At 48.0% G+C, this 22622-nt stretch overlaps 2 protein-coding genes across 2 annotated transcripts; one reads left to right on the forward strand and one right to left on the reverse strand.

The window, feature by feature from the left end:
- The first annotated feature begins 7575 nt into the window (after nt 1-7575).
- On the forward strand, nt 7576-11907 carry ADO (2-aminoethanethiol dioxygenase). Its single transcript, XM_036336842.1, has one exon. It carries the CDS (start codon nt 7926-7928, stop codon nt 8733-8735), a length of 810 nt encoding a protein of 269 aa, XP_036192735.1. The 5' UTR covers nt 7576-7925; the 3' UTR covers nt 8736-11907.
- A 2424-nt stretch (nt 11908-14331) lies between these two features.
- EGR2 (early growth response 2) lies at nt 14332-20968 on the reverse strand. Its single transcript, XM_036336841.1, has 3 exons — nt 20772-20968; nt 18133-18238; nt 14332-16809 (listed from the first exon to the last, which is right to left on the reverse strand). The coding sequence occupies exons 1-3, from the start codon at nt 20868-20870 to the stop codon at nt 15560-15562; spliced, it is 1455 nt and encodes a 484-aa protein (XP_036192734.1). The 5' UTR covers nt 20871-20968; the 3' UTR covers nt 14332-15559.
- Nucleotides 20969-22622: the final 1654 nt, after the last annotated feature.

The raw sequence follows: 22622 nt of genomic DNA on the forward strand, positions 1-22622 counted from the left end.
AACCCAAACTCCCTATACATTCTCCTAATTTTTCATTTCTTCCTCCCTTGTATCCCATTGCCTGAAATAAGACACTGGCAAGGAACAGAAAAAAAAAGGAATCAACATAAGTCCTTTTCATCCCAACCCTACATGCACTGGTCTATGGAATCACAGTTAAAAAACAATGTCTACAGATTATGTCACACAACACAACCTCTGCCATTTATCGGTGCAATGTGTACATCTAAAGCAGGGGTGGGCAAACTTTTTGACTCGAGGGCCACAATGGGTTCTTAAACTGGACCGGAGGGCCGGAACAAAAGCATGGATGGAGTGTTTGTGTGAACTAATATAAATTCAAAGTAAACATCATTACATAAAAGGGTATAGTCTTTTTTTTTTTTAGTTTTATTCATTTCAAATGGGCTGGATTCGGCCCGCGGGCCGTAGTTTGCCCACGGCTGATCTAAAGTCTAACCTGGGAGAAACCAACATGGTGGCATAGGTAAACACAGGAAATTGCTGCCTCGCACAACCACTTCAAAAATACAACTAAAAGGCAAAACAGACATCATCCAGAACCAAAGGAAGGCTGGCTGGGTGGGAATTCTACAACTAGAAGGAAAGAGAAAAGCACACTGAGACTCAGAGGAGGTGCGGAAGTAAAGTGCAGAGGTACGGAGGCACACGCGGCAAGGGCTGGCAACGGAGGATGCCGGTGTCTTCTTTAACCGGGAGGGAATCACAAGCTCCCGATGGCTCTGAACTCCAGTTCCGGGCAAATCCCTGGGGACCCAGACTCATACAGGGATAAACAGGACTGTCTGGCAGCGGGCAGAACTCAAGGGTGGCTTTCTCTCAGAGGTGCTTGCAGCGATTACCGCGGGACACTGAGACACTGGGCCTCTTAGGGCAGGACTGAGGATCAGCCATAGCTGTTTGCTCCGCCCTGTTGATTCCCTGAGACCCCACCCCACCCAAGCTGTGCGCAGAGACTTTTCATATGAATGGGCTGGCCCTTTGAGATCTAAAATTACCTAACAAACTGCAGCTGGGTCAGAGAGACCCAGAACATCCAAAAGAAGGCCCAAGGCCCCACAGCAGCTTGCACTGCTTCACAGCTGGGCCTCATCTGGGCACCTCCAAACCCCAAACAAAGAAGAGGAATCTGCAGATCTCTCCATAGCTCCTGCCGGGTAGCCTCAAGCAGAGGCTAAATTAGCACCTCCTTAGAGATCCAAGAGCCAGTGTACCCAGTGGTCAGAGTGGGACCATCCATATTACAACTCCTCAGATCCATAAGGGACACACTCAGGGGGCAGACTCAGTGAGCACCAAAGCCCCACTGAAGCAAGTCTTGTCCCATAAGGGTGTCTCCAGCACAGAAGTTCTCCCACCATAGACACAGCGGATTCTCACAGCCAATTGGCCGGGAGGTAAATTCCTCCCAGTGATACCTACAACAATCAAGGCTTAACTACAACAAGACTGTGCACACAGCCCACAAAAGGGTACACCAAGAGTGTCCACCTCAGGTAATTGGGGAGGCTGAGCCACTGGGCCCTATAGGACACCTAGCACACAAAGCCACTCTATCAACACAGGGAAGCATAAAAAATGCGGAGACAAAGAAAAAGGTCACAAATGACAGAAATGGAGGAAAGCAAACTATTGGATATAGAGTTCAAAACCACACTTTTAAGGTTTTTCAAGAATTTTCTAGAAACCGCCGATAAATTTAGTGAGACCCTCGAGGACCAACTAGAAATTAAACATACACTGATTGAAATAAAGGATAATATACAGAGATCCAACAGCAGACAAGAGGATTCCAAGAATCAAATCAAAGATTTGAAATATGAAGAAGCAAAAAATACCCAACTGGAAAAGCAAAAAGAAAAAAGAATCCGAAAATATTAAGATAGTGTAAGGAGCCTCTGGGACAACTTCAAGTGTACCAACATCTGAATTATGGGGGTGCCAGAAGAAGAGAGAAAGCAAGATATTGAAAACCTATTTGAAGAAATAATGACAGAAAACTTCCCCTACCTGGTGAAAGAAATAGACTTACAAGTCCAGGAAGCACAGAGAACCCCAAACAAAAGGAATCCAAAGAGGACCACACCAAGACACAACATAATTAAAATGCCAAGAGCAAAAGACAAAGAGAGAATCTTAAAAGCAGCAAGAGAAAAAATGTCAGTTACCTACAAGGGCATACCCATAGGAATGTCAGCTGATTTCTCAACAGAAACTATGCAGGCCAGAAGGGAGTGGCAAGAAATACTCAAAGGGATGAATAGCAAGAACCTACAACCAAGATTACTTTACCCAGCAAAGCTATCATTCAGAATTGAAGGTCAGATAAAGAGCTTCACTGATAAGAAAAAGCTAAAGGAGTTCATCACCACCAACCCAGTATTATATGAAATGCTGAAAGGTATTCTTTAAGAAGAGGAAGAAGAAGAAAAACATAAAGATAAAAATTATGAACAACAAATACATATCTATCAACAAGTGAATCTAAAAATCAAGTGAATAAATAATCTGATGAACAGAGTAAACTGGTGAATATAATAGAATCAGGGGCATAGAAAGGGAGTGGACTGACAGTTCTCGGGGGTAAAGGGGTGTGGGGTTGTGGGAAGAGACTGGAAAAAAATCGTACCTCTATGGATGAGGACAGTGGGGGGGTAAGGGCAGAGGGTGGTTGGAAACTGGGTGGAGGGGAGCTATGGGGGGAAAAAAGAGGAACAACTGTAATAATCTGAACAATAAATATTTAAATAAATAAATAAACAAATAAATAAATCATGCAGACATAAATTCCAAAAAATAAAAATAAAGTCTAACCTGAACACTAACAATTCCTGACCTTAGCACATTTCCCTGAACAGCTCATACACCACACCAAGTTCAATCAGAGTAGAGTGGAGCAGAGTTACTTTATAAGATCTTAGTGGACCCAAACAGAAATGAGAGAGTTATGATATCATAATTTCAGATAAATGATATAAGAGAAAACTCATGTTTGGTTTGGTCTGAATGGTCCTTATGATTGTCTCCATCATTCACACTGAACTAATGAGATGCTGCGAGGAATCTTAGAGGCTGTCCCCCTGAACCATGAAGAAGCAGGGATCTAGTGAAGTCAAGTGATTTGTTCAATAACACACAGCTCGTTAGTGGCAAAACTAAGCCAGGCTCTTCTGCCTTCACAACTATTTATTTTATTCTTACAACCTGACCCTCATTCATAAGAATGGATAAGAAATAGATGCCAACATTTGGTAAAACTGAAAAGAAAGCCACAGTATAAACCCAAAATATTTCAAACTAAGTATAAGTCTAAAAATAAGAATTTTTTAATCAATTTATTTACCATGTTCTATACCAGTAGTTCTCAACCTTCCTAATGCCGTGACCCTTTAATACAGTTCCTCATGTTGTGGTGACCCCCAATTTCATTGTTACAAATTGAACCTAATTAAAGCATAGTGATTAATCACAAAAACAATATGTAATTGTGTATGTGTTTTCCGATGGTCTTAGGCGACCCCTGTGACAGGGTCATTCGACCCCCAAAGGGGTCACGACCCACAGGTTGAGAACCGCTGTTCTATACTGACATAAAAGGCAGATATAGGAGTGAGGTGGCAAGAGCTATTAGAAAAAAAAAAAAAACACACCTTCTTGCCCACTTAAAAACAAACAGAAGCACTGCAGGCAAGGAACCCTGAGCATTTGAAAATGTCAGCACTCTTGTACTCTTTTGACTGGGTCCCAGTGTGATCGAAAGGGATGGACAAAATAAATTCTGAAGAAAGATTTGAGGAAAAGTCAGATGGTAAGCTATCTTGGGAATTAAGGAAAATATATCCTCATAAAGAGGAGGCCAGAGGAAGAGGAGTGAAAGACAACATACAAGCCTAGTTCCCAAAGAATGAAGAGATCATATAAATGAGCAGGTGGAGTTAATAAAAAATATATGCTGGGGGCTCTTCCAGATCTTTTTAACTCCCGGTTAATTAAGCAACTATAAAAAACTCTCAGCTTTACTCATGCTTCTGTGTGCTTCCCCCATTCCTAAATTTAATAGTTAGACGTGGGCAGGAGGTAAGATGTAAGCTGTATCAGTCTTACCTATCACCACATAGCTGTCAACTCGTGAAAAAGAAAATGTGGAGAGAAAATACTTTAAGAAATAGATTGGCAAAGAAATAGCTCATCAGCAAGCCCTGTCAGCTCTACCTACCTACAAAATAGATTCCTAATCTTAACACTAGTTCTCTTGTCTTTCCTCTGCATTACTGCTTCCAATCAGGGTTTCTTTGCTGTTACACTACCCCCAATCTCTCGGGGGAGTAGAACAGATCAAGTCATTCTCCTGCCCAAAGCTCTCCAAAAGCTTCTTGCCACACTCACAATAAGATCCAACTCCCTACAATGACACTAAATTTCCTATTACTCCCTACCCATGGCCTATAAGCCCTATATAATATGTCCCTTATCTACTCCCCCATCCCCCCCCCCCGCAACTTTATCTCCCTCCCAGAACTCACTATGTACTCTAATAGGCCTTCATTCTGGTCCCCAATTATACCAAGCTCCTTTGCACCTGGTTAAAATCATGTTGTGGTGACCCCCTAGGTCACTCTTTTTAACAACCCTAGGACTGCTTCCAGATATGGCTTCAGATATTTCCATAGCTGACTCCTTAATATTCAGGAGCAGCTCAAATGTCATCCCTGACAACCCAATTTAAAGTAACACTACACACACACACCACCATCCTATCCTATTTTGTTTTCATAAATTTACTACTGTCTGAAGTTATGTTCTTCATTTATTTGTACTGTGTAAAAGCTTCCACACACACCCCTCCCCCCAAATACACACACACACTTGTTCACTATTACTTCTCTTTGGTCTGTTCACTGTTTTGATTTCTTTTGATCTTCATTCTGCTTATTGCAACACTGAAGAAAACAAAATAAGAAGCATAAAAAGAAAGATGTTAATGGTAATAGAAACCCACTCAGCCTATTCTACTGGTGGTGGGACAGAAGGCCAAGTAAAGTTCTTAAGGGCAAGGCCCTTAGAATTGATCTCATCCATTAGTGCAGCTCTGAAGGGCAGCATCAAAAGGAACTATGGAGATAGCCTGTCTGTGTCCCAAAACAAAGAACCACATGCCCTCTGAATACTCAGCAGTTCTTAAAAACTTTAACATGCAAAAGATTCAGATGCAGTAGGTTTCCACATGATCTGGGAATCTGCACTTTCAACAAACACCCCCAGGTGATTCTGATACAGGAAGTCTTTGGAAACTTTGTACTCTTGGGCTGAACAAGGAATAGCAAAGGCCTGAGGGATGGTATTATCAGGAAGAGGGCTTAACCATTAAAAATCTTTTTTTATCTCTACCTTGAAACTGATTCTCAAGATAAGTCAACCTCCATTTTAATTCTTGCTGAACATTATTTAAATTCATAGGTCTTTACAGCTTTTAACCATTTTTAAACTATAATAATAGCTACTATTATAGGACAAGTACAATGTTCTGCACGCTATTATCAGTGTTTTACACATATATCATATTATCCCATTTTAATAGATGAGTTTCAGTTAAATAAGTACAGACAACTATTAAGATGTGACAGCTTCAGAAATCAAACACATCTGTATGTTACTAAGGTCTGTATTCTATGGAGTCTATACCTCCACTAATTACAGAAGTAAAACCAATAAATAAAAATCCAGATTTGTAAATGAAGGGAGGAGATTTTTCTCTTAAATATTCCTCACTTTTTAGAAAAAGATTGCCTGGGATTTCATTACATGGTGAATTTTGACAATACGTTTAAATACCTTAAAAATGGCATGGCAACCTCTGAAAATGAATTAATCTCAAAAGTCCTTTTCTAAAACAGTCACCCTGTCAATCAAAATCACCAAATATTATGAACTGATTCACTATGTAAAGATCTAATATTGGTTCTAGGCTGATAATCAAGAATCATTTGGGGAACAGCTTAAAAATAAAAATTCTAGGTTCATTCCAGTTCTGAATCAGAATCCCTGGGATGTGATCCCAAATCTTCACTTTATAAAAATATATATATTTATTTTTATTGATTTCACAGAGGAAGGGAGAGGTAAAGAGAGATAGAAATATCAATGATGAGAGAGAATCATTTATCAGCTGCCTCCTGCAAGCTCCCCCCCCCCCCCCCCCCCACTGGGGATGGAGCCCACAACCTGGGCACGTGCCCTCACGGGGAATCCAACTGTGGCCTCCTGGTTCACAGGTCTATGCTCAACCACTGAGCTACACTAGCAGGGCCAAAATATTACTTTTATAAAGCTCCCCATGGGCTTCTGATAAATAACCAGGGCTTAGAACGACTAACCCCAGCATTCTACAAATGAATAAGTGAAGATCTAAAAGGGTAGGGTCTGCCTAAAGACATAAAGTAGCACTGTAAGATAGAAAAACAATATCCTCCACATTTGGCGCTTTTAACACCAATTCATGCTACTGGTTTTGGTAAAACTGTATGCTCTGTTTTTGTGCTGCAATTTATCCACATATGCAAACTTGGAATAACAGTGCTTGCTGTGAGGATTAAACAGTATAATATCCATAAGGAAATGCACTTAACACGGTGCTAGCATATCCTGAGTGTTCCTTATTTAGATGGCATAGCTCCCAAAAAGCATGCCGTTTTTAACTGAAAAGGATTTACTGAACCACTCCGATTACAAAATGAACAAGAAGCCTATGTTTAACTCTGGAAGTCCAAAGAGCTTGCCTGATTCTCACAGGAGGCGTCATAACCATGCATTAATCTCTGTATGGCGACCAGCAATCTGTATTTTTTAAAGCTGCCTCCCTCACCCCCGCCCCACCAAAACTAGGTGCTTCTTCGGCAAATCAGGGTTTGATCAACATTTGTGTACAGAATCCGTGACCACAGCAAATGGCCTCTTGGGTCCCAGCAAAAAAACAAAAGACTGTGCTCTGTAACCAGAAGAGGAGCGTCATCAGACACTGATGCAAACAACAGCTGGGGACAGCTGTGCAGAGTAGTCACTGTGACCACCAGGGACGGCCTCGACCCTCTCATCTCCTAAGAAACTTAAAAAATTAGTAAAGTGCCCTCCCCTCATTCCCGTAGCCCGCAGTGCTGCCTAGGAGGCCACGAGGTGCCAAAGTTAACCCAGCGGCTTCCTGCCCAGGAGTGAGGCCAGAGAAAAGTGACGCTGGATGGCTGACCAAGACCGAGCGGCGTCAAAAGGCTATCGACCCCCTGGGCCTGTTCCTCGATGGCCAAAGAGCCGCCACCAAGCTGCAAGCCACCTGCCGGAAGTGCGTCACTGACCCCAGCTGGAGGGGCTGCCGGGAGTTGTAGTTAACTGGCCACTTCTCTTGTGCCCAATTCGCCTTTTTTTCAAATATACTCAAAACACCTTGGAACTGTAAGGAAGGTCGCTTTGTGACCAACACATCTAATCCTCCCTTTTCCCAGCTGACAGAGGAACTCCCTCGGAGCCCATGCGGCCTATCGAACTACAAGTCCCAGCATGCTGTGCAAGGCGCTCGAAGCGCCTGTCCACCATCATAGGTACGGGCCGCATCAATGGAGCTTCGGGCGTAAGGCACAGCCCGCCACGGTCAGCCAGGCCGGTACCTGCCCCTGGATCGCGAGTGCCGGGCATGGGCCGGGCGCGTGCGCGCTCGGAGGGGGCGTGAGGCCGGAGCGCCTGACCGTTGCAAGCGCGTGGCTGCCGAGGTTAGCGGCCGCCGTGCCCCGCGCCCCACGAGCCGGTGGTTGCGGGGCCTCCCGCCCGGGGTGCGCGCAGCCGTGGCGGCCGCAGGTGACCGAAAGGGGCGGAGGAAAGGAGGGGGCCGTCCTCGGCGCTCGGAGGAACCGCCGGGCATGCCCCGAGACAACATGGCCTCCCTGATCCAGCGGATCGCCCGCCAGGCGTGCCTCACCTTCCGAGGCCGCGGGGGCGGCCGCAGCGCTTCCGACCGCGGCGCGGTGCCAGGCCCCGAGGCGCCGGCGCCGCCGGGCTTCCCGGAGAACCTGAGCCAGCTGAAGAGCCTGCTGACCCAGGTCCGCGCAGAGGACCTGAATATCGCCCCGCGCAAGGCCACGCTGCAGCCGCTGCCACCCAACCTGCCACCCGTTACCTACATGCACATCTACGAGACGGACGGCTTCAGCCTCGGCGTGTTCCTGCTCAAGAGCGGCACGTCCATCCCGCTGCACGACCACCCGGGCATGCACGGCATGCTCAAGGTGCTCTACGGCACCGTGCGCATCAGCTGCATGGACAAGCTGGAGGCGGGCGGGCAGCGACCGCGGGCCCCGCCGCCGGAGCAGCAGTTCGAGCCGCCGCTGCAGCCCCGCGAGCGGGACGCCGTCCGGCCGGGCGTGCTGCGCTCGCGGGCCGAGTACACCGAGGCCAGCGGCCCCTGCATCCTCACGCCGCACCGGGACAACCTGCACCAGATCGATGCTGTGGACGGGCCCGCTGCCTTCCTGGACATTCTGGCCCCGCCCTACGACCCCGACGACGGCCGGGACTGCCACTATTACCGGGTGCTGGAACCTGTCCGGGCCAAGGAGGCCTCCGGATCGACCTGCGACCTGCCCCGAGAGGTGTGGCTCCTGGAGACCCCGCAGGCCGATGACTTCTGGTGCGAGGGGGAGCCCTATCCAGGTCCCAAGGTCGTCCCTTGAAGCCGCAGGCGCCTGGCTGCCAGCACCCCCACCGCAAGGGCTCTCTCCCTACCCCCAGGCCACCTGGGCATTGGATCTACTGGAGTGGGCTGGTGTGCTTCCTCGGGAGCCTTGGGAAGCGCGGGCAGCAACTGGACCGCAGCCACCCGGCACGGTTATGGGGGCGGGGGAGGCTAGGTTGTTTCCTGGCTTTGTCGCTGCCACCAGGGTTTTGATTTGGGGGGAGGGGAGCAGGGGACTATCGGAAGCGCTTCCATCCTAAAGCCATAATGAAAATATTCTTCCTTTGTTCCCATTCTATACAAGATACACCGAAAGGTTTTCTCCCCCCATCGCCTTCTCCTTGGGTAAATAGGGCTTGTTTTCCACTTAGGTCCTTGGCTCCTTGTTACAGTTTTAACTTATTGGCTGCATGACCCAGTGGTTTGAATTGCTTTTAGTTCAAGTCACTGGTCAAAAACTAGGTTTTAGAGAGATGAGCTACTTTTTAAGTGAGCTGCCCTGCCTGATTAATTCGTTGCAAAAATTAAATCAGTTTTCCAGAGTTGGGGGATCATCCCCAGGACATAACTATGCATGTAGAGGACAAGATTTTCTTTCCTCCCCTTGCCCAGTAGCCACATCTGGTTTACTTGGGCAGCATCCACTAAGAAATTCACACCTGCATTTCTCAGTGACAAATTGTCACATAGAGCGTATCTTCCCTGTGAGTCCCCAGATCTGTGAGTTGAGCAGATTTCTTGTTGCAGATTCACCTTTAATGTAAAAACTATATTACCCTCAAGTGACTTTTGTTTTGTCATAGTATAAGAGGTGGTAGGGTAATGCTGTATTTTCTAACCAGAGGATTCAGAGGCACTGAATCAGTATGCTTCCAAACAACTGAATGTAAAACACCCCTGGCCAGCTGTTGAACTCCATGTCCCTATTTACTTCCGGTATTTTCCTGCAAAAGTAGAGGAAAATGTTAACTGTTTCAAGTTCTCTCACACCTAATGTTCCAGAGAGCTGGTGGTTCCAGCTGTGGTGTTTGTTGGTGGCCCTGTTCTCAGAACCCTGTCCCTCTAGCAGGAGAGAGCCAGCGCTTGCTTCATCTGGAGTGGTTTTCTATAGGGAGAGCGAGAAGGCACTGGCGACCCAGGCTCCGCAATTGAGAATTAATTATTCTGCTGGCCATTTTAGGGAACCAAAAACCCCCACTCCCAGCCTCTTGAACAGTTGTGCTATCTGTAACTAGTTTTATGTTTGTCCTTTTAATAGTCTTGAGCAACTTGACCTTGTTTACAAACACATTGACACCGTTTGCTTCCGGCCATGAAGCACTATTGTTTCCCCCTGATTACTATTAATAGGATTCCTTTTTTCACAAACTTTCAATAACAAATTGTAGAAATAAACACATTAAAATTTGCCCAGCTGTCGTCTAAGCCCTCTTGATTGACTTGCCCATGTGGCAGTCCAGTTCTAATATCTGTAATAAAGGGAGGTTTGCTATTGGTGGAAAGTGTGGGCCCTGGAGGAAAGCAGCATGTGCCTTTGCCTTTTCATGCGCACTGGGTTACAGAGGCCCAGAATGAAGGAATATTTGTTCCCAATTTTTTAGATAGAATGAAAAAGCAAAATTCTTAATGAATTACTATTATATACAAAAAAAAAGATGTTTACTCAAAGTGACATGCCACTATGTTATAAATCCTGACACAGGCATAACACCAAGAATATTCTCCAGAGTTACTAACATTGTTTATGGTAGCTTCACATTCAATATAACTTGGGAGCCGTTTGAAGCAGTTCTTTATGCATTCAGTTTGAAAATAAGTTCTAGATATGGAAACGATTTTCTTAGAAAACTTTACCAAATGGGTGTTTTTCATAGCACAGTATGAATGTGTTTGGTTAACAATCACATACTTACCTGTTTTGAATTATATTGTAGCAAAAAGTTAAGATTAACTTATTAAGATTGTGGATTGTAATGTGTATGTTATAATATAACCTGGAGGACATTAAATTAACCATTCTGGCAATAGCACAATATTAAAGGAGAAAAGATTTTCCAAATTTCATTATGAAAAGTTTTAAAGTTCTCAAGTACAAGCAAGTTGAATGAAAAAAAACTAAGGTGCTTTTCATAAAAGCATAACTGAAATTGTTGCAAGTCAGAACAGCAATATGTTATCTCTAATTTAGTTCAAGAGGAACAGTGAAACTTTTGGTTCACTAATAAATTCTGAATAAATTAATGGTGAACACAAAATGTGACCTGTTTTAATGAGCCACTAAGAAAAGACTATTCTTATTACTAAGATAAATGTGCAGAAAAACCTTGCACTTTTCTGCATAAACTGTTAGTCATAAGTGACTTCATGTGCTGCTATTGTGTTTCCATGTATTCCTGCAATATAGACTGTTTTATTAACTACGGTGGGAAAAAGTTGTCTTACCTACAAAGACTAATGAGCACAACGATACTAGTCACTTAACTTTTCTGTTGCATAACATTCAATAATTGCTTCTCATGAGTAAGAAGTTGTCTGTCTAATACTTGTAAAGCTTTTTATTTTACTGGTTATATCAATGGCCACTTATATCAATGGAGAGTATTATCTGCCTACTACTTTATGAGAATTGATTTTTTTAATTAAGCCTGATTTGCATGGATTGTTTATACCAGTTGCTGTTTATTAATGAAAATGGTGAGCCTATTTTTAAAGTACTATGTGTTTGTCAACAGGAGTGGGTCTCCGACCTTTTAACATTAATCCCTTAACTTCTCCCAAAGTTCCCACCTTCTATTCCTCCTTTTGGATTATCCACTTGTAGGTACCTCAGTCTTGGCATCCCAGGAGGACTCTGTCATCACTCATCTTTTCTAAATGACTTTGAATCTTGTGCCATGGCTCTACAGCTTGATAAAGAAGCAATATATCTCTAATCCAGGGCTCTGCCCAGTGCTATTGAACTCTAACATGCGGGTAGTAACACTCATGTAACTCTCCTAGTCTGAACTCGGGACCTCTGATCCCTTTAGTGCAATGAGGCATCTACTATCAAAGAGGGAAATCATTTGTTAAGCCCCATATAAAGACTGAATCTTCAGATCCAGAGATATTTACATTTCTGGATTAAAATCAGTGTACTTATGGAAAATAAAGGCATGTTTGAAATTGTTTATAGGTAAATCTTACTTGATTATTGCAAAATAGAGAAGGAAAGTATTACTTGCTACAAATGACTACATTTTTACTAGCTGTTAAAGGTTCATGGTCTATACTGTAAGATGATGTACCAACAACTGATGGCCTGCAGATTCTAAAGTTTATTTCCTTGAGAGTGTGCTTTGAAACAGTTGATTGAAAACATAATCTGCAACTATTTAATGTTTAATCATACTATTTTGCTGCAACAGAAAATATGTTTTCTATTTAACTTAAGGAAAAATAAACTTCTGCAAGAAAACAAAAATATTTTCATCCACAAAGGAAAGAATCTTTGGATTTAAATATTTTCTTGCCTTTCCTTTTACTGTAAAATTTGTTTGTTTAGAGTGGAGGCACTTTAGGCACTTGTGGTGATGCTGACCATTCTTTCTCACACACACATACACATTGTATTGAACTGTTAAAATAGCACTACAGTCATTTTTAATATATACCTAACAGTGTGCCTTAATTTAATTAGCAGTTAGGATATTGAAATTAAATAGGCTTGTTTATTAATAATTGAAAACCTTATTTAGGTTTAATAGATCTATTTTTAATGTTTACTGAACTATCTCGAGTGTATTATGATCTTTAAGGAATTACTCTCCAGAAGTTTATTTTTAACAAGAATTCTAGTAGCAGCTGAAGCATCAATAATATTATTCAATAAAGCAATAAGAAGGAACCAACTTAGCTTTATATACTTTATTTCTTGAGAAAAAAAAAAAAAAAAAATGAGATACCCGTGAGAATTACTGAATGTGTTGAGCCAAAAGTAAAATTTGATTAAAGATTGACCTAACATGTTGAAATCAAGGAGTAAAAGTCATAACGTTGACTCAAAAAACATTTTGCGGTATATTATTCCACTTCACCAAGCCCATGTCAATGTAAAAGTGATTATGTAACCGATTTGACTATCATAAGATATATTTCATCTTACTTTTTTTAGAAAAGCTCTTTTAGTCTTGCAAACTTTACATTATCTTGACTAAAGTTGCTCTAAAATTAAAATTTGGCAAGACAATCATAGATCTTATAAAACTTAGGTGTGCTATATATTAATATATTGAAATTTTGGTAGGAGGGAAGTCTTCATTTAAAACATAATTATCAAAATGTGGCATAGTTTTGTACGTGTTAAACAAAATTGACCACACAAGGATGATAATATTGGCCAAGCTAGGAAATAGGAATCTAAGAATTCCTATTCGCCAGTCACTAGGAAATCTGACACTAAAGTTTAGAAACTTCTGTTTAGTAGTTATAGAAAGAGGTATTGCACATCTTTGAAATTTGGACAGGGAAGAAATAAAAGGGTTAATTACTTCCACATATTAGAACTCAAATTCTAGTGCTAGGAAGGGCAAAAAGTAGTTTCCGGGAGTAGCTATTGCTTTCTCTGCTAAAGTACAGGCCATCAATTATTAGCCAGGACAAAAGGCAGGGTTTTCAGGCAGTGTAGCTGAATAGTGGGCACTCCAATGTGTTGTGTTACACTTGTGTAAGGATCCAGAAGCAGTGGGTGAAGTTAAATATTTAGGCCCAATTTTAGAGAAAGATAAGTTCATAAAGACAATTTTTTTGGGGGGGTGGCTTTATATTTTATAATCACTACAAAAGGCTTGCCGTAAAATGAAGCCCATAGTGTTCTCTTGCAAACCATCATCCAGTACCATGGAGAACAGTATTTGCCTATTTAATCCAAATTGTCTTTGAGATTTTAGGGTTGGTGTACACCTACCTTATCTAATGAGCCGGGTATTTTGGTAATCTCTAAACCCACCAAACCTATGGCAGATTAATGATCTTCCTAATAGGGATAACCAGGGAGAAATGTGTCCTGGGGTAATTCCTTTGGCAATCCATTAACACTGTCATCAGCAGTGTCTGAATGCATTTTTGATCTGAAGAGGTGATCATACTTTTCAAAAAGTTTTCTGTGGTCATGAGACTAATCCAGGAACCTGAAAGTCATTCCCAGCTTGACCACGCCACCACACTTTCCACAAAGCCACATTTGGTCTGAGTTCCTGCCCCTGGTCAGGGTTCTGAAAGCAGTTGCAAATGTGCAGTCTCTGAGTGGGCACTTGTTTGTAAGTATTTATTTTCCGGAGCCCACTCAGGAGTGGTGAGAAGCTATAGGCTGTTATAGAGGACGGAACAATGAGTCAAAAGAACGCCTCCCTACTTTTACACTAATGTAATGGGGAAATCCCCTGAACACTAGTGTTTGATTATGAATGGAGATTGCTTTGGGGTGAGAGGGCTGGTGTTGAAAGGCTAGCAAAGAAAACTTGGATATCCTGGCTTGGTCAAAGCACTAAAAATCACTGTATGACTATTAAATTCCCAACCAGCAAATCTTTCAGAAATGATTTCTAAAGCAAAAATATTGTTGAAAAGTATTTATTTACACTATAGTTATAAACCATCCATTATCTCAGTTAGTGGTTTTGTGTTAGAATAAATCATTTATGTTTCCACGACTATTAAAAGCTAATAACCAAACAAGTCAGTTCAGCAACATTATTTACATTCTTAACTGCAATTTGACTACAAAGGTAACACTTTTAAGTCACAAAACAGAGCATACAAAAATATACTTTCTAAAAAAAAATTCCAAATATTAATAGGCAGATATATACAGCCATACTAAACCCAGGGAGTGATTTTTTTTTTTTTTTCATAGTAAGGCAACCCATTTACATGCAGACCCTGTAACATTGTCTACATCACACAAGGCACCAAGGACACTTCCAACACAATTGCATGCATCCTAGTTTCAGAGAATATATGTACATCCCCTTTTAAATAAGTTAACCTCTGACTCGTTTCAAAAGATCATAAATGCTTTACTTTTTTTTCCCAAAGGTTCAGAACTTGGAGAACAGTGCACATCAAAAATACACAAAATCTGAGTGGATATACACTGTAAAAATAATCTTTACGTTTCTCAAACAACTCAAAAAGGAGCAGGTATTGCTATGTCCCTCCTGTCACATTGCACTTCTGTTCTCTGAGTTTATAATACATATTGCTTAAAGGGTTGAGAGGACTAGATACACTTGGATTCACTGTTCCAGGGCCACACAATGCAGCATAAAGACCATGCTTTACTCGTTGTACAGCGTCCCCCAAATCAATCCCAAGCCATAAAGTGCACGTCAGTTTTGCTTCTGTCTTTGCTGTCCCCACCTGAAGGGGATCAGCATCTCCCAACCTACTGTAGAAAACGTCTCAGATCAACTCTGACATTCAGAGTCAGAAACCTGTAATTGGTCAAAATAAGAGAGGGGGAGCAAAACCTAGCCAAACAACCCTTTAAAGCAGGGTTAGGCCTCAGCCCTCTAGGCCAGGGGCCCCCACCCAACCTCCTGCCAGAACCTCTCCATGACCTTAGGGTGATAGTCAACTCACCAAAGAAAGACTCAGGTGGGCTAACGTTTAGGAAGGACCTGCTTCTAAATGGAAAGGGGGCAGTGCTGGGCTCCACCAAGGCCCTTTTGCCCAAAGAAGGGAGAGAGGGGCAGGAGAGGGTGGTAGTGTTTGTTGTGCAGCTCCAGTGGACCGAGGGCCTCTGGGACATCAAGAAGCTGGTGTGTCAGGCTGAATCTGGTCTCAAGGTGTCCTGGTCCTAGAGGAGCAAGTGGCCAGGGACCCTCCTCCAATAGTGCTGCTGTTGCTGCTGCACAGGGGCACTCCAGCCTGCGTGCCCCCAGGGCATGAAGCCGTAGAAGCAGCGGGTACGGACGAGGGAGCACTGCTTTTGCGCTCCTTTTGTCGCAGGTGGATCTTGGTGTGGCGCTTCCTCTCATCACTCCTGGCAAACTTGCGGCCGCAGTAGTCACAGGCAAAGGGCTTCTCGCCAGTGTGCGTGCGGATGTGGGTAGTGAGGTGGTCACTGCGGCTGAAGTTGCGCATGCAAATCCGACACTGGAAGGGCTTGTGCCCCGTATGGATGCGGATGTGCCGCGTCAGCTCGTCGGACCGGGAAAAGCGCCGGTCACAGCCTTCTGCTGGGCACGGGTAGGGCCTCTCGTGCACTGGCGTCTTGCTAGGCCTGTTGGGGTACTTGCGAGGCCTCAGAATGGGCCGCAGGGGCAGATGGTGAGGGTTATAGGCAGCAGCGGCGGCTGCGGCCGAGCTGCTGCCAGGCAGCCGGGGTCCCTCGCTGCCTCCACTGGCCCCTGGCCCTGTGGCCCCAACACTGGGGCCCCCCAGAGTAAAGTTGCGGATAGTGGAGAGTGGAGTGAGCGGAGGGGGGACTCGCAGGGAGTCCAGGGGACAGGGAAAGGGCTTGCGGTCTGGGCCAGCTGTACCGTGTAGGTCTCTCTGGCACTGCGATGGGAAAAATCCAGGGTAGTCTGGGATCATGGGGAAGAGACCTGGGTCCGTGGTCGGCTTGGGGGATGGGTAGGAAGGAGGCGGTGGGTAGCCCAGAGAGGAGGAGGTGGAGGTGGTGCTTGGGGACAGGAACGCTGAGGGGTCCTGGTAGAGTTCTCCTGCGCAGCCAGAATAAGGAGGAGGTGGCGGCGGTGGAGAGTAGAGGTGGTCCAGGTCAGGCTGGGTCTGGGACATGGTGCACACACCCAGGGGTCCTGTGGCCAGTGGGTTGGGGGAAGCAGAGGTGACGCTGGATGAGGCTGTAGTCGAAGCTGGGGAGGCGACCCCTTGCAGGATGCCGGCACTCACAATATTGATGATGCCTTCTGGATAGCAACTGGCACCAGCGTACTGGGGGTCAATGGAGAACTTGCCCATGTAAGTGAAGGTCTGGTTTCGGGGTGCGGAGACAGGAGCAAAGCTGCTGTGATATGGGAGATCCAAGGACCTCTTCTCTCCAGTCATGTCAATGTTGATCATGCCATCTGGGGAGAAGGAAGAATGGAGGTGGAGTGGTGAGAACCGCAGCCAAGAATCCCTTCTCACCCCCTCTCACACGGGTCCATAGGATTCTGGCACTTTAGAGTTGGGTAGGGAAATTGCTACCCAGAAACCCACTGTGGCAGTCAGTACAGTCTGGGACTCAAACTACCTCCAGGAAAGCAGGATGGCCTACTCTCAACCCCCCCCCCCCCACACACACACACACACACAGCCATCTGTGGCTCTAGTCCACAATAAAAACACCCAATAATAGCAACAACATTAAAAAGTCCTCATCTGCCTGAAACGCCTCTCCCTCTCCTTTGCTTGGGGATCCCACGGCTGCGGCGCCGGGCAGACACCACCCAGACGACAGATCCCAGCCAGTGCCGAAAAGTTGCAAGCCCTGGAGGGGAGCCCAAGAAAGGGGTCCGTGATTTCCCGGCTGCTCCCCATCTCTGGCGCCTTCCCTCCCTCCCTTTCCTGCTGCGCTTCTGCAGAAGGCTGCCAGAGGGAATCCGGCGCGTCGGTGGAAGGAGTTCATAGCTTTCCTTTCCCTTCCAACCTTGCCCCACACCCGCACGTCCCCGGCCCAGCCCAAGGCCAGTGGCGGGGCTTCGAGAAAGGCGCGGGGGCCGCGGGATACCACTTTTCTCCGCATCGCCAAGAAAGCCAGCGGCACGGGTGTCTCCGCGGGTGTCTCGCTGGGAGCCGCTTCCCGCCGTGTCCCGCCCTCCTCCTCCGCCCTCTCCTCCCAGCCTCGCCAACCCCCTCAACTTCGCGGGCGGCGCGCAGGTGGGGGCGCTCCTTAAGGCCGCACGGGTAGCGCGTTCCGAGACTTTCCCCGGGTCGGGTCTGCTCCGCCTGGGAGCGAGCGGCGGGCGCTTTCCTCTGGACCTTCGCCGCCGCTTGGCTCTCCAGACGCGCAGTTCTCCTCCAGAGCCCCGAACTTTCTCATTTTGCCCCTACCCCGGGCGAGGGGAGGCCGGGATGCCGCCGGCCGATTGGCCAGCACGAGTCCCAAAGTCTGGTGGTGCACCTCTCCTACCCTCACCCCTAAGCCCCCTGGGAACTGGGCGCGCGCGGCGCGCGCAAGCCGGCTCGCTAGCGACCCGGTACATCTGCCCGCGCGCCAGCTCCAGCCTCCGGATCCCCACTCCCGTGGGTTTCTCCTGCACCCGATTCCCGTCTTCAAAGACAGTTCTGTCAACACCGACCACCGACCGCCCCAACCCCTCTCCTCCAAGTCCTGCACACGCACCGCACCCCACCCACAACCCCCGAGTTGCGTGGGTCCCGGTCCGCGAAAGGAACACGCGACTTACCTCCGGCCACTCCGTTCATCTGGTCAAAGGGGCCTCCCAGTTCGGCATTGGGGAAGATAGTCACCGACGTGGCGAGGTCCTCCACCGGGTAGATGTTGTCAGACAGCTGGTGCACAAAACCACTGAGAGTTACTGGGATTTTGTCTAAGGCCTTGGCGGTCATCATTTGCTCCTCGCGCAACCTGGAGACCCAACTCCCTCGCTACCTGGTGTGCCAGAGAAGCCGTTTTTGGAGAGGGGTTGGACTGAGCCTAGGTTGGTATCTCCTTTTGCCCTCCACACTTAAAAGCAACCACCAAAAAAGAAGAAGAAAATCCAGTAGAAATAAAACTAGCAAACAAGTTGCTGTATTTTTTAAGAAAGAAGAAAAATGGCTATTTGCCACTCTCTCCTGCGTTCCGGCTGGGAAGCCAGGAGTTGCTGGTGTAGTGTTATTATAACAGTGTGTCCCCTCGCCGAGCTATTAATCAATTGCTGCTCTCTCGGTTAGACGGAAAGTGTTGCTCTAAGTATTTATGGGCAGGTCCTCAATGCCCGTGACGTCGCTGCCCATATATGGACTGAGGAAAAGGGCTGGGCCAGGCGGCTTTTGGCGTCACATGGCTAATTTGCATACGGGCTCGGCTGCGCGGGCTCCGCCGGGCTCGCGACTCCCGACTCGAAGCCCGCGGGTATCCGAGGGGGTCGGGGGCGCGCGGCCGGAGCCGCAGCTCGGGTGCGAGGCGGAGGGCCTGGCGGGGAGGGGGCGCGCGGTGGGTCCAACTCAGGCCACTAGGGGAGAGCGAGCGGGTTCGGGCAGCGGCGCGGCCTCCCGGGGCGGGGAGGAATTCCGGTTCTCCGGGACTTTCCAAAAAAGGCGAAGATCCGGTGCCGGCGGCTCCGCCTCCCCAGCCCTTGTTTGGGAGCCATTCCGGAAAATTAAACTTCGGAAAGAAACCGAGCGAAGCCGAGACACTACAGTCAAACCCCTACTCACTTTCTTGGCAGCTCAAAACCGCAAGCACAAGGAGGCAGCGAAGAAGAAGAAGAAGAAGAAAAAAAAGCTTCATGCATTCACGGAAGCTGACTGCTTTTTTCTGAATTACTTGGTGGAAAGAAGTAGCTGATGATAAGAGTGAATGCGGTATTGCTTTTTTGGAAAGTCTGTTCTATTTATACTGGAGCGAAAACGGAACAGGTTTTGGGTTGTTTGTTTGTTTAAGTATTCTGGGCACCTTGGGGCGGGGGGGGGGGGCGTGAGGGGGGAGGGTAAACCCTAGGAGGCGCAGAATAACTGCCAAGAGCTTGGAGAGAAATCCTCTGGCGGAGACCACCCCCCTTCCTCTGCCCGCGCTCTCCCCGCCCCCTTCAGCTGCTGCGCGGAGCGGGCGCCCTTCCCGGCGCGTCTGGGCGGTCGGCTGTGTGGGGGCGTCCAGATGGAGGCTTGGACATTCACCCTGCCCCGCCACACAGACACACACACATTCACTCTCACTCTCACACACGCTCCACTTCCGATACACACGCTCCCGCCCCCGCTGCCTTCTTCACACACCCACTTGCACACCTTATGCCACACACCTCCCTGTTGACAGCGAGCCGGTGCGCCAGCCTGGCCCATAGGGTACCCGGCCGGCAGAGCAGGAGCCCGGGCTTGCTTGCTGGGCAGAGTGCCCTTCGAAGACAGACACCCATCCTCACCTTACTGCCTGGACGGACCACTGCCACGGCAGCCCCCACCCCGACCCCGACACTCCGGGGGTGCGCCCTGTGGGCACATACCCTACTCCTGAATACACAGAAGGCATATTATTCCTTTTTCTCGTCCTGGGTGAGCTCAGAGACGTCCTGAAAGCCAACAGCATCCCCAAGGCCAGTTTTGGGCCACTATCACCCATACGCGTTTCTCTTTGAGATAAAAAGAAAAGAAAAACCTGACCCAGTGTAAACCTTGCTGTTTAGTTCTCAAAGCAATTTTTTAAAAAACTTTTCGGGGGTCCAGAGAGCGGCGGGTTTCTGGCTCGCTGCACGCACGGCTCCTACCTGCCGGAGCACCCCGGCCCGCACCGTGAGCGCTCCGGGCCCCGCGGGAGGCTGGTCCCAAGTGCCCAAGCCGGGCGCATCGCCGCCTGCCTGGCCCCTTCCCGCCCCAATGCGGCCAAGGTCTGGGATGGAGCGCGGGGGCAGCCTCCAGGGCCCGGCCCTTTCCTGCCCCGGGTCCGGGACCGCACCAGCCTCGTGGGGCTCGGGCGGGCGAGAGCCAGGGCGCCACGCCGTGGAAGAACAAGGGCGCTGCAGGCGGCTCTCCCGCCGCTCACCTGCCGCGGCCGCAGGAAGCCCGCTCCCGCCTGGCCCCGCGTCGGTCGGAGCCTCCGGGAGCCGGGAGCGGCCACTGCGCCTCCACTGAGCGCCGTTTCCCTGCCTGCCCGCCGCGAAACCTGTCCTCCGGCGGCCGGCATATGCCTTCCTTCAAACGCCCAGAGAGAATGTGGAAAAGTTTCTCGCTTGTTCTGCGCGCTCTTTTCCAATAGGAGATTTAAACAAATAAAAAAAAGGGAAGGAAATCGCACCCTCATAGGTACCCCCTCTCCCCTTGGCAAAAAACGTGCAAAGTCCCGTTTCTAAATAAGAGAAAGAAGTAAAGAAAACTACACTCTTACCACGTGCGCCAGCCCGTTCCGCCTTCGATCTGGCCGGTCCCGCGGCCCCCGCGCTGACCACCGGCAAGACGACGCCTCGGAGGGGAGCCCGACTCGCATCTCCAGCCCTGAGTTCGCAAAAAGAGGGGGGGGGGGTGACCGAGTTATGCAAATGTGGGTCGTGGCAGCGGGGTTCGGGTTACGGCCCCCGCCAGCCTCCGAGGTGAGGCACCCACCGGTGGCTCGCGCGGGCGCGGCGACAGCTAGCGCTTCGCTCCTCTTCATGCACGTGGGCGGGCGGGCGGGCTAGTCGCCGGGGCCGCCCCGCTACGGGCGCTGCCGCCGGCCCCGCGGGTGGCCACCAAGCGCCGCCCCGAGGGGGAGCTCCTGGACGCCCCGAAAGCCGGGTGAGCTAGGCGCACAGGGCAGGACGCAGGCTGGGGGCGGCTCTGGCCAGGGGGAGCCGCGCGGTTTGGGGCGGCTACCCATCCGGAAGGAGGAGGCTGAGTGGGGGGTCACACGGGGGAGGGGAGGGAGTCCCAAGGAGGAGAGGCGGGCTTGCCTGGTTCGTCTGAAAAGCAAGTTATAGTCCATGGGAGCGACTGACCCTCTGGAATTATTCGGAGCTTTCCAACAACTGCCTAAGAGCGCACCACGCCAAGCCCGCGGTATGCCGGGAGTTGGCTGGGGGCAGAGGCAAGCAACAGCAGCAGAGAGGCTATGCGGGCTCCTGGGAGGGTGCCTGGGCCAGTCCTGGGAGGCCTTCCCTGAATCTCCACTGGAAACGGGTCAGTAGATACTTCCTGCTACCTTCTTCTTTCTTTTTTTTTTCTCTTTTGAGAGTGTAATGGAACAAAGTCTAGGCATACTCATTTCAAGCCAGCCACCCTGTGGATAGGTAATAAATTCAGAAAGCTAAAGTGACTTGCCTAAAGTCACACAGCTAGTAAGTGGTGGTGTCCAAATTTGCAACCAAGTCTGCTGACTCCAAGTACGCTGCTCTGGTCGCTATGGCCTTCACTCAGGAAAACCCAGTTCTGGAAATGCAACAGTTCTTTGAGGATTGGAAGCCCGGCTCAGCCCACTAGGGAAGAAACAGGCCACCTTCTCCAACTTCATCTCTTTCCTCTGGCATTTCTGAGGAGGGGAAAGCTGAGGTCAGGGCTTTCAAGAGGCCAGGGACAAGGGACTGACATGGACACACACACACACACACACACACACACACACACACACACACACACGCCGAAGGGAGAATTAGAATTCTTGGGCTCTTCACCTATGTATGGACAGGGTGACCAGGTTGGCACAAAGCCAGCCTACCAATAGGCCCAACCCCCAACTGTATCCTTCTTGGAGGGAAGAAGAAGTGAGAAAAGAAATTGGTGAGACAGATTTAAAAAAAAAAAAAAAAGTGAGACAGATAAAAACTCCAAAGGTGTTTACAGAGCGAGATACTGTGCTGGAAAGGGGTGGGGGAAGGAAAGAGGAATGTGGCCCTTGAATACCGAGATGTAATGCCCCGTGGTCTCTACATTTAGGCACTTATTTTGATCAAAAACTGAACAAATAAATGCCATTCTTTAACACAGAGCTGTCAAAACGACCAAGTAAATGGGGTGGGTGCTCCAAGATGGATCAGGGTTATGAAAAGAGTAGCAAATTGATGCCAGGTTCTGGTTTGCTTTGTCCTGATTCCAGATGCAGAAAGTAAAAGAGGAAGAAGGCATAGAAGCCCTTTAGAAGATTTCCCCCGGAAAGTGGGGGATTGGTGGGGGCAAGGAGCAGGGGGAACCGCCCGAGGGTCCTGGCTGGCCCTCAGAGTCCCCTCATGAGTGGTTTTCAGCTTCCTCTCCACCTCCACCCCCCACA

This window comes from Myotis myotis, unplaced genomic scaffold (assembly GCF_014108235.1).
Source record: "Myotis myotis isolate mMyoMyo1 unplaced genomic scaffold, mMyoMyo1.p scaffold_m19_p_15, whole genome shotgun sequence".
Classification (NCBI taxonomy): Eukaryota; Metazoa; Chordata; class Mammalia; order Chiroptera; family Vespertilionidae; genus Myotis; species Myotis myotis.